The sequence below is a fragment of the Gastrolobium bilobum genome, unplaced genomic scaffold (genome assembly GCF_033153095.1).
Source record: "Gastrolobium bilobum isolate Gb01-03AN ecotype WA unplaced genomic scaffold, APGP_CSIRO_Gbil_v1 utg2134, whole genome shotgun sequence".
NCBI classification, from domain to species: Eukaryota; Viridiplantae; Streptophyta; class Magnoliopsida; order Fabales; family Fabaceae; genus Gastrolobium; species Gastrolobium bilobum.
This window is the reverse complement of record NW_026899657.1, coordinates 531,075-542,217: the sequence shown is the minus strand read 5'-3', so window position 1 is coordinate 542,217 and position 11,143 is coordinate 531,075. Positions and strand designations below refer to the sequence as shown.

At 33.6% G+C, this 11,143-nt stretch overlaps 2 protein-coding genes across 5 annotated transcripts; one reads left to right on the top strand and one right to left on the bottom strand.

The window, feature by feature from the left end:
- Positions 1 to 704: 704 nt before the first annotated feature.
- On the top strand, positions 705 to 7,523 carry LOC133292322 (pentatricopeptide repeat-containing protein At1g11900). Of its 4 annotated transcripts, none has more exons than XR_009748901.1 (3): positions 705 to 882; positions 2,007 to 3,047; positions 7,420 to 7,523. XR_009748901.1 is itself a non-coding variant. In XM_061490724.1 (2 exons), the coding sequence occupies exons 1-2, from the start codon at positions 772 to 774 to the stop codon at positions 2,992 to 2,994; spliced, it is 1,092 nt and encodes a 363-aa protein (XP_061346708.1). In that variant the 5' UTR covers positions 705 to 771; the 3' UTR covers positions 2,995 to 3,176. The 4 variants fall into 4 exon arrangements, 2 of the variants coding, with proteins under 2 accessions (XP_061346708.1, XP_061346707.1); XR_009748900.1 differs by lacking the exon at positions 7,420 to 7,523 and adding an exon at positions 5,209 to 5,348; XM_061490724.1 differs by lacking the exon at positions 7,420 to 7,523 and having other exon boundaries at positions 2,014 to 3,176.
- On the bottom strand, positions 4,178 to 10,213 carry LOC133292321 (external alternative NAD(P)H-ubiquinone oxidoreductase B1, mitochondrial-like). The gene is made up of 10 exons (XM_061490722.1): positions 10,116 to 10,213; positions 9,219 to 9,489; positions 8,736 to 8,942; positions 7,362 to 7,612; positions 6,293 to 6,512; positions 5,987 to 6,091; positions 5,417 to 5,680; positions 5,181 to 5,302; positions 4,414 to 4,533; positions 4,178 to 4,325 (listed from the first exon to the last, which is right to left on the bottom strand). The coding sequence occupies exons 1-10, from the start codon at positions 10,193 to 10,195 to the stop codon at positions 4,238 to 4,240; spliced, it is 1,728 nt and encodes a 575-aa protein (XP_061346706.1). The 5' UTR covers positions 10,196 to 10,213; the 3' UTR covers positions 4,178 to 4,237.
- Positions 10,214 to 11,143: the final 930 nt, after the last annotated feature.

Below are 11,143 nucleotides of genomic sequence, written 5' to 3'. Positions count from 1 at the left end.
CACAGATTTCATATAAATTTTTTCTTTTATAAATATGAAGATGAAGATTAATTATATACGGAATATAAGCAGCGGAAGGATATTCTAACAATGCAATTGTGTTAGTGTCATATTACCAATTAATATTACAAATTAATTTATTCGTTAGATTGATTATGTTGATACAACGGTTATATTTATTTTTATCTTTGTATGGTATGATTTCTTAAATTTAATATTTTAGGAAAGTATTAAATACTAGAAATTATAACCATATAAAGGTGAAAATAAATATAAAATATTAAATTTAAAAAATGTATAAAGATGAAAATAAATATAACTGTTGAATCAACATAATCGATCTAACGGTAAAATTGATTGGAAGTAACATAATAATAACACAACTTGATTGTTACAATATCATTTCTCTGATAATAAATATATTCTCCCTGATATTTTATCTCCCGCGATATTTTATCCCTAAACTAAGATGAAATATAGGGTTTTATAAGAGTTACGGGGTAGGAAAAGTAATTGTGTAATCTTATAAAGATTCGTTATGCGTGCCGTAATTTTTTATTTTTATTTTTTCTTCAAAAAAATATGCGCTACACAGTATTGTGTGTATTGGAAAATTTGTTTAACTTGTTTATCGCAGGAAAGAGTAAAGAACAGCGATACGTTATTCTTTTTATTTACCATTTTTTTTCCCACTGCACAAAGTCGGAAAACCTTAACACTTGAGGGTATTTTTCTTTTTGCTGTTTTTTGTGTTCTGAACACAAACGTTTGATGAATGATGATGTCAGGTGCTGCAACAGCAAGGTGCTTTTCACCGTTACAACTTCCTCTGTCCCGATTTCTCTTCAACTTCCGCTCTTCTTCTGCTTCAATAGCTATTTGGTACGCCTCCAATATCTCTTATTTTTAAATTTTCTTCTTCTAATTCTATGGATAAATGGATTAAATTGCTTAATGCTTTGAATGAAACCATTGTCTTTTTTTTTTTTTGCTATGCCATGATAATTTTGGATTGAACAGTAAGATGAATTGTTTTTATTATTGAAGTTCGAACTTGTTTTGTTCTGAAAAAGCAACTTGTGTGAGAGATACCAAGTATTGAAAATCTTGTTTGATATGTTAAGTAGTGCAAGAACACACAAATGACAAAACTCACTTCACATCCTCAGAAAGTGATGTTCTCTCAGGGTGTATCTACCCTTAAATTAAATCAAGCGTGAACGTATCCTTACTTGTTCACTTTAGAGATAAACTCACTTTACAAGAGTTTTTGTCTTGGCTAAGCTTATCCATGGACTTCATGAGTTTCCTCATATTTGTTCGCTTTGGGGCAGCATCTTGCCCTTGAATGGCCTAAGTGATTTGGAGTTAGATCAAACTGTGACCCTTGGGCTAATGCACGTAAGTAGAAAAAGTTGTGCGTGATTATTAGCTATAGCTTTTTGGCTAGTGGGAAGTACTTGATCTAGCATGATTGGCCTAGCATCAAACATGGTGTCTTGCTTGAGTTTTGGAATAGTGCTGTATAGATTTGCTAATTTTGATTGAGCCTGGCTTATAGGGTGCTAGTGTGCGTAGCTCATTCTTAAATACTTGTTCTTTAAGATAATAGACATGTATAAAAGAATTTTGACTTATGCCATATTTTGAGGTCATGCCTAGTTAGTTCTACTCCAAGGCACCTTATTTGATTTTAGCTTTAGCACCTAAATACTTATCCATATTTAGCTTACTTTATGACCTTATTGTAATGTTAGATTATTTGGTATTTTACACCAAAACATCAGTTGATGTCTTTTGGATAAACAGCCTCTTCGTGTAGTCATCTTGGATTATCATTTATTTAAACTTCTTTATTAAGAATGTCCAAATAATTAACTGAGAAATTGTTTTTTGGTCTAAATTTTGATCAATCTCTTTACAATATTGAACTGTACCATTCCCATCCCAACCAATCTCTTTTGAATGTGGATGTTTTAAAACCACTAAAAGCTATTCATTGGCAGCTTTCAGCTTTTCTCAACAGAGGCATCTCCTGACAAAGAGAGAGTGAGAGATGAAGTCTTGAAGGAATTTCTTGCTATCATTGAAAATGAACCAGCTTCCAGTGTGAAAGTCGATTGTGCATATACTGATAAGATGTGCAAGGCTGGAAATCTTTCAGCTGCTAGTCAAAAGCTACAAATTTTAAATGATAAGAACATTGCCGTTACCCCTGATGTGTATAATCTCATATTAGAGGAGGCAAGTCAAAAGAATGACATTGACCTTTCATGTCAAGTTTTCAAGAAATTACTGTTGTCCTGTACATCCCCAAGTGCAACCTCATGCCTTTATTTTGCCAAGGCTTTCACAAAAGTAAATGATTGTGCAGATATACTGAGATTTATTAAAGAAATATCAGAGATAACTTGTTCAAGTACATCATCATTCATAAACAGGATCATTTTTGCCTTTGCCAAAAGTGGACAGAAGGATAAGGCCTTGGAGATATTTGATCATCTTAGAAGACAGGACTATAGTCTGGACTTGATCACATATAATATTGTTCTAGATATTTTGGGTCGTATAGGCCGTGTGGATGAAATGCTTGATGTGTTTGCATCCATGAAGGAAACTGGTTTTATCCCAGATACTGTTTCTTACAATACTCTAATAAATGGCTTGCGGAAGGCTGGAAGATCAGATATGTGCTGTGTGTATTTTAAGGAAATGAGTGAAAATGGAATTGAACCAGATTTGCTTACATATACTGCATTAATTGAGATTTTTGGCCGATCAGGAAATGCTGAGGAATCACTGAAATGCTTCAGGGAGATGAAACTGAAGGGGATCCTTCCTTCAATACATATATATCGATCACTAATCCATAATTTAAATAAAACAGGGAAGGTTGAGTTGGCAACAGAACTTTTAGAGGAGATGAATTCATCATCAACTTGTCTGGCTGGTCCAAAAGATTTCAAGCGGAAAAGAAGGCAAAGAAACACTTGAGTCAAATTTTTAGTTCAGCTGACTGAGGTCTCCAAGTTCATAAGTTTACATTGGTATGCTATTCTCTGCCATGTCTTAGTTGCAATATGATGCTGGTAGTCATGTGTGTGTGACATGTTGATGTTAGAGATATGCAAGGGAAGAATATAATATTGATCAATTCAATTTCGTCATTAATTATTCCAGGTTATAAGAATGATTAACTAATTTGTTAAGGCATTCCTTGAATTTTACCATCAAATATGACTGTTCAGTGTTCATTGTGTGATTTTTGTCATAAAAGGGTTTCTTGTGTGGAAAATGCATATAATTGGTAATTACTAACGGGGTTCACATCAGACGATGTTAAAATTCATTGTTGGAACTACCTATTTTTCAAGTTCGCTTTGTTTATAAAAAGAGGCGCATTTGATTATCTTTCCATGATGCCAAAACATAAACATTATGGGTATACTTGGTTGAGTATCTGAAAAATGGATAATAGTTGACATGATTTTCGATCAAGACCTTAAAGAGAATATCATTTTTCTTCATACAGAGCAAGTGCAAAGTGATTTTTATTAAGTTTTCCACCTTCCCACTTTTCACCTACTCAACTGAGCACAACCTATATTATTGCTTCGACGAACTCTATTTCTGATGAAAGTAGTACTTGTATTATTTTAGCATCTAGTATAAAAGAGATTAGAGTGACCAATGCTTCTCCTTTGTCAGCTTTTGGTCTGAATCTTTCACAACAAATGCATAAAGCTAGTTATAAAATTTTGATATGACACAGCACGGAAGTAGTTTTAAACTTTATAATATTTTGTATTTACAAAATACAATTTATATAGAATTGCCCATAGATATACTTCTTTGCTTCCAGCGTTAATAATATTAAGAGCTGCAAGAGTTCCAACAGGACAATTGCATAAACATCTGTGTTTGACAGAAAAAAATTTAACGTTTATCTAGGGCCAATGGACCTTGTGTGATTGAAAACTTGTAGAAGTAGCATGACTTCTATATTTTCAACTGCTTTAAGTTTTCACTAGAAATCATAGGGTAAATGGTAATCCATCCAAGTACATTGCTGGAAAATGGTAGATATAAAGGAAGCACGCTTATCCAAGAGATGAGGGAGGAGCAATGAGTTGTACATTCAAAATATCCATAGACTACATAATGGACAATAGGTACAAGAAATACCAGAGAAAAGGTGCACCTCAAAATAATTCAATTGTAGTTTAATTTTGTGGACTTAAATACGACTAGAATCTCTCCCAAATATGAATCTTCTTGTCCAATCTGATATGACCAACACCCTTGTGCGCCAGCTCACTTGCTTGCTGAATGTAAGACAACAATATTAAAGGAGGCATTATATACAGATATTAGTTTCCAATTATGTGAACTAACATGATCATTAGTCATTACCTTGCATATACAGAATACCAAAGCCATTGAGTGCTCTGACCCATAGAAACCCAGTCTCCAGGAAGTTCTGCGGCTGCCTGCTCCCCACCCAGGGGAGCAAATTGCCCAAAATGCTTATACCTTGATGATGATAATTGATAAGCAACCAAAATTTCAGTTATTAGTAGGGACTAAGCAAGTAAATGCCATAAAAAAATATAAACACCACATTCATCATTTTATTCTGTCCTTGATTAAAGCAAAAGCTAATCCATAACGGCTCTCAACATCTTTTCAACAGTAAACATTTTCAATGCTCATAAATATTAGGGTTTAGTTTTGGATCACACCAATTATGAATGATGCCCTAACTTTTTGGTTGCTTTAATCACAAAATGTATATTGAACCCGAGGAAGAATGGCCCAAAATCATTATACTCTTAGTTTTGCTCAATTAAGAGACAGTTCTCTCTGAATTGGTCAAGAATTTATCTATTTTTTTACAGTTCATTAAGCCAAAAAAATCACATTTCTTTTATTTACCAATAGCCAATATGTCTGATTTGAGACAACTGTGACAAAATTTTAAGTCAGTATCTCATCAAAGGAATGTGTAGGGGGAAAAAAAATCTTCTATGTGGATGGTATGGCGTAAAACTTCAATCTAAAACCTTTCTTTATTTTAGCAGTTTCCACAAAATTCACGAAAAATTTAAGTTTTATGAAGATAATATATCATATATATAGTTGACATTATACATATGCTTATTATATACAATATGGTTTACCGGAAAGGACGAAACTTATGATGTCCAGATCCTCCAAATCGTTGAGGACCTTCAGGATGCTCTGCACATTGATCCATGCGATTAAAGCATCTAGCCAGATATGCACCCTGTTGGGAAGCAACCTAAGATACACCAATACATTAAAAACTTACTCCCCATGCATAATATATTTGACAACAATTCTACAAAGGAATCTGCGTGAGCAAGCTTTCAGTTACTGGTGAATTGATGCATACCTGTGCAGTTGCTGGAAGACTCTTCATCTGTGAATCCACTTGACAAAGGGCCAGCTTAAGCCCTTCTATGTCTATTTCTTTTCTATCATTTCCTTGGGAATCTTTCCACAGAACTGTCAAATCAAGCAGATGTTGGCTCTTTATATAGAGTTCGACTTGTGGATATGTTAAGATGATGTCATCCATCACATCCTCGAATTCTTCAACAGTTAAGGTACCAGAGTTGTCTTTGTCTGCAGCTTCAAAAATGGCCGAGATATCATCCTACAGAGGTAAATGAGTTAATTAGGATATAGTTGACTTTTAAAATCATGATTTGTATGCACTGTCTAAAGAAAGTCTCATAAATTCACCACTTCCATCTGTACAAGAAAATTATAGCAGTTTAGTTAGTGCATGTAATATCTTTATGGAATTTATCAGAAAATAATTTAAACACAGGAACAAGAAGCTTAATTTGTTCATCAAACCCAAGATCAAGATTGTCAAATAATTTGGATAAGAATGTAGCAGCATTTTGCTTACAATAAGACCTAAGTCTAGAAAACCTGTTAATGGCTTAAGAGATACCATGATTTTACGTTGATTTATTGAAGAACAATCACCAATAGCATACACAGATTTACATCCCTTCACTCGCAACCATTCATCTGTTGCTAGGACATGCCTTTTAGCCTGCACATAGAGCAATCCTAGGTTATAAAGATTATTTAAGCCAAGAGAACAGAAGCATAACCAAGAGAAAACCAGTAGATAAACATTTGCTCTGACATAGGATTATCCCCCCTTCCCCACCAAAAAGAAATGCACACAAAAGAAGTGAAGGACCAAAGGGGAGAAAACTGTATTTCAAAAGTGCATAGAGTTAAGCAACACCTGACCGATTTGTTCCATGAAGTCCCTCACAACTGGACGAGTTGCAATTCCAGTGGACCAGACAACCAATCCATGGGGTACAGAGCAAAACTCTCCCGTTGATTTCACCTTTACTGTGATTTCCTTGTCACTAACATTGACAACTCGACATCCTGTTTGAACTTCTATACCATCTCTTCCAAACTTTTGCTCGGCAAATGAACTAATTCTTTCATCAAATCTACAAGATTGAAGATGACATTTTATCCAAGTTGACATTTTATAGCCTGTGTAGTAGAAATATATAAGATTTAAAAAGCTAGTTGAACTTGCTCAATGTTTGGTCTTATTTTGCTAAATTAGCAATACCAACAATTAAAGAAAAAATGCAAATGGTGGCTGACCCTCTGTGTGTAAAGATTCCTAACAGTCAGTATAATTCATAAACAACAGAAGAAACCCAAATTGCTGGGAAAAAGGGTAATGACCCTAAGTTATAAGTTTCCACCAATTAGCTAATACAGTCTTTTCATCAAAGCTACTAAAACTGTGTTAAAAGAGGTCCAGGTACATAGTAGTAACAGCTGTGCTCACACCCTTCAGGTTTCAATCACCCAAACTTGGAAAAAAGGTACAGGGAAACTATGACCATATCAGTCCTTTCCGAATAAAAAACACCCATTTGAAAGATAAAATATATTTGTTTGATAAACCTGGGTGATTTATGATGCTATAACATTTCAACACGAGCAAAACAGACCTAAGCTGATCAAAAAGACCCTAGACCCTAATGGCTGCAAATATTAGAATTGTACAACAGAAACCATTATACAAAAATATCCCACTATTTAAGAATGATTTAGTTCGTAACCTAGATTGTCTTTTTTATGGCATTGAAAAGTTCAAAATGCTGTTCTAGGCCTCCATTACTTAGTTACTTTCAGGTGCGGCATGCATAAAGTAACATATATTGCGAAAGATAATGACAGTGGAAGCAGCGCTAGTATGAGTATCCACAGAAAACCAGCTTCAATGTTTATGTTTCAAAGTATTAGAAAACAATTGAGACTGACGTTAATGCTTTCCTTACGTGTTCAAGATGTGATCTCCCGATTGAATCACTGTTATCTTCACCATATCTTTGACAGATGGGTACAATTTGACTAAATCTTCTTGGACATAGTCATGAAGCTCAGCAGCAAATTCCACACCAGTTGGACCTCCTCCCACAACTATAAAATGCAGGTTGGTCCGTCGTTCTTCTTCAGATAGAGATGGAAGAACAGCTTTCTCAAAGCAATCTATCACAGACATTCTGATCTTCTGAGCATCCTCTACCTCCTGCAAGTGATGATAGTACATTTTTTTTTTATTAGTGGTTCTGTAACACCTTCCATAATTAATTTATATACTGTCACATTTCTTATTTTCCTCCTTAAAATATTTTATGCAATAAAAATTATTAAAAGTAGTCTAAGGATTAATTGCTTCACATAACAAGATATAGTCATAAACAACTGTGTCCACAAAGATGACATATATAGGTTGTCAAAAAACTACTGTTAAATCAGTGGCTTGCAGGCCCAAAGTCATCAATACTATATAAAGTAAGAGATTTTTATACTCTTACATCAATATTTACACTCAAAATGACGATGGGAGTAGAAATCTTACAAAAGGTGTCTACAACTACATAGCTAAGTAAACATGTAGAGGCATGGATGTGCCTTTGTGTGGTCTTCGTAGATCAAGATCAGCATCTCCTAACCCGGTCCACACAAATACACCCAATCCATGTATACTAATCTGGAAATGTTAGACAAAAAAAAAATACACATGTGAGAAATATTCTCAGTAATTTTGAGCATTTTTGTACTATAACATTTCCAGATTAGTACACATGGATTGGGTGTATTTGTGTGGACCGGGTTAGGAGATGTTGATCTTGATATACGAAGACCACGTGGAGGGACATCTATGCCTCTAGATGTTTACTTAGCTATATAGTTGTAGATATCTTTTATAGGATTTCTACTCTCATCATGCTTTTGAGTGTAAATATTGATGTAGGAGTATGAAAGTCCTTTACTTTATATAGTACTGATGACTTTGGACTTGTGAGCCACTAATTTAACTGTAATTTTTTGACAACCTATATATGTAATCTTTGTGGCCGCAATTGTTTATGACTATGTCTTGTTATGTGAAGTAATTAATCCTTAGACTACTTTTAATAATTTTTATTGCGTAAAATATATTAAGGAGGAAAATAAGAAATGTGACATACTCTATAAATTAATTATGGAAGGTGTTACAGGTTCTGAAAGCCTAATAATAAGTTTTACTCATTAGAACTTCAAATATTAAATGAATCACCTAATTAACCACAAATCAAAACAAGCCGAAAGTTTTTTAATCATTGGATGATAATACACTACATGTTGTACACAAAACAAAAATATACCTTCAGAAAATGACAATTCTCCGTGACACCAGGGGTGTTAAAAGTATTTACTTGTGCTCCAATTGCTACAACCAAGAAGTCATAGTCCAAAGAAAATTCGCCACTTCCCACTAAGTTGTTGTCAATATTGGACCTACATAAAACCTTTTTGTTTGCATAATCAATCTTCAGGCATTCTGCCTCCCAAAATTTAATTTCTCCTTTTCTCTACAATAAGAATGAAGCAACAGAACTTTATTATTAATTATCTAGGTAAAGTATCCTCGGAAAAGATTAAAAATAAAAGGAGTGATGACAACAATGTCAAGACACAACAAGGTCATGACTCTAGCAATCCTATTTTATAAGTTGACCTCAAAGAAAAAATAATAGCTCCATTAGATTTCTCATCACATTAATTACATCCACATATGTGATGATTGTTATTAAAAAAAAATCACATACACATAGTTATTCTTATAGTTTTTGCTTTGTTTTCTCTACCTTTTTTATGATGTTTCGGACTGGCTCTACAATGCTCCGTGCTTCAACAGTCCCACAAGTGACACTGGGTAATAAGGGAGTGAATGCAAAGTAGTTACGAGGAGAAACAACCTGAACATCATATAGGGAAGCATCCAGATCCTTTAGAAAACTGATACCAGCCCATCCTGTTCCAAGAACCACCATTTTCTTTTTCTTGGGCTCATAAGGATCAATACTAGGAGGTTCAGTATCTGATTGTAATTCTGAGTATGACACCACACCTCCACCACTGCAGGTTTTTTTGCAAAGGTAGACTCAATAAAACAGAAAATTTTGTTACCTTAAAACTATCAAATACAACATAAGCTGCATGCAAGAAGCAAGAAAGACATTTATGGATGTATTACATAGATACCATGATTGTTCCATCTCTGCAATCGCCGTAGTCAGACATAATGTTCTACTAACCTACCTACATTCACTCAAGGGTTTTCTCTCTCTAGATGATTTTCTATCTAATCTTTACAATAATAATTCTTCACATCAACAATTATAATTATATATCCTGCTGCATCTTTATCATCACAAACACTTATGTCATTCTTGGATCGAGCGCTTATCATTAGATCAAAATCTATGACAATTTTTTTGGTATAAAAAATCTATGACAGTTGGTCAGGGAATAACTCTTTCAACTTATCCTTATCAACTAAAGTGTCATGATTCGATCAGACTCTGACTTGCACCGGAATGATGGCCTCTACCTACCAACAATGCCTTTCACTCAAACCCTAAGGCAGATATCATGTAAAGAATTGTACAAAGATTCCCATTTCTTTGGAATCAAGAGCAGATATGGGAAATAAAAGACGAATATAGAAAACAGATATGGATGAAAAAAAATAAAAAATAAACCTGAGAGCGCATAGAAGCACAAGCTTGGAGCATGAAGGGAAGCTGTGGAAAGCCTTGGTGAAGAAGGAAGTAATCTTCATTGATGAGACTGCACAGAATCACAGGTGAAGAGTTGGTAACGGAAGAAGCTTCAACTTCTGAGCTATGAATTTCTGTTATTGCAGCCTCGGGCCCAGTTATCTACCTGACACGTGGACAATTACTCACTATTAATGTGCCAACGATTTTAAATTTGATTTAAAAAAAAAAAATTGTCATATTATATTTTAGTTATTTTTTTTTTATGAAATCATCCCACACTTTTCAGATATCTATAGTCTTTATTGTATAGGTTTTTCTTTTAACTTAAATACCTTATTAATTTTTTATAATAACATGTCAAACAACCGACTCTCTTAAATATTTAAGTTATTAAATGAAAATATACGAATAAATTTATATCACTTAATACTCTTTTTATTTTATTTTATTTTATTTTTATTTTAGAATTAAGTGTGATAATCAGTTAAAATAATAATGACAAAGTATGGTGATTTTTGTATATAATGCTTATTTATGAAATGAAGCATTGTTGTGGCAAGTGGACACACGCATAGTTAAAGATCAAGTTGAGTATCAAATTATGATAATTTGACGTATGAGAGCTGAACATGTAGAGGTAAGAATATATATTTGATCCTCCTAAATATCATTTTTGAGAGGAATTTAAAATTTTAATCATAAACTCGTCCCAAATAAAATTGTCTCCCGAAGAGGATATATGTAGTTTATACCAACAAAAGAAAAAAAAAAAGATCAAATCGAGTTTAATATTGGTTATAGTATCCGAATTCAGTGTGGACAATTGCATGGAAGTATTAGTTTAGGATATAGAAATATATCACTGCGTCAGTTAAGGATATGATTAGGCTTATTAATTTAAGGTTGTAGCATTACGTGGAACTGTAAAAGAGAACGGGATTAAAAAAAAGGAATAACATCTATCCTTTTAAAGGATATAAATTTATATCCTTTTAGATCTTAACCGT

Excerpts from the sequence above, each read along its gene's own strand:
- LOC133292322 (XM_061490723.1), top strand. The coding sequence starts at position 776 with ATGATGATGTCAGGTGCTGCAACAGCAAGGTGCTTTTCACCGTTACAA. Across the intron at positions 883-2,006 it reads TCTGCTTCAATAGCTATTTG|CTTTCAGCTTTTCTCAACAG; the intron begins GTACGCCTCCAA and ends ATTCATTGGCAG.
- LOC133292321 (XM_061490722.1), bottom strand. The coding sequence starts at position 10,195 with ATGAAGATTACTTCCTTCTTCACCAAGGCTTTCCACAGCTTCCCTTCA. Across the intron at positions 9,490-10,115 it reads GTGCTTCTATGCGCTCTCAG|TGGTGGAGGTGTGGTGTCAT; the intron begins GTTTATTTTTTA and ends AAAAACCTGCAG. Across the intron at positions 5,303-5,416 it reads GTCTTCCAGCAACTGCACAG|GTTGCTTCCCAACAGGGTGC; the intron begins GTATGCATCAAT and ends GGTGTATCTTAG.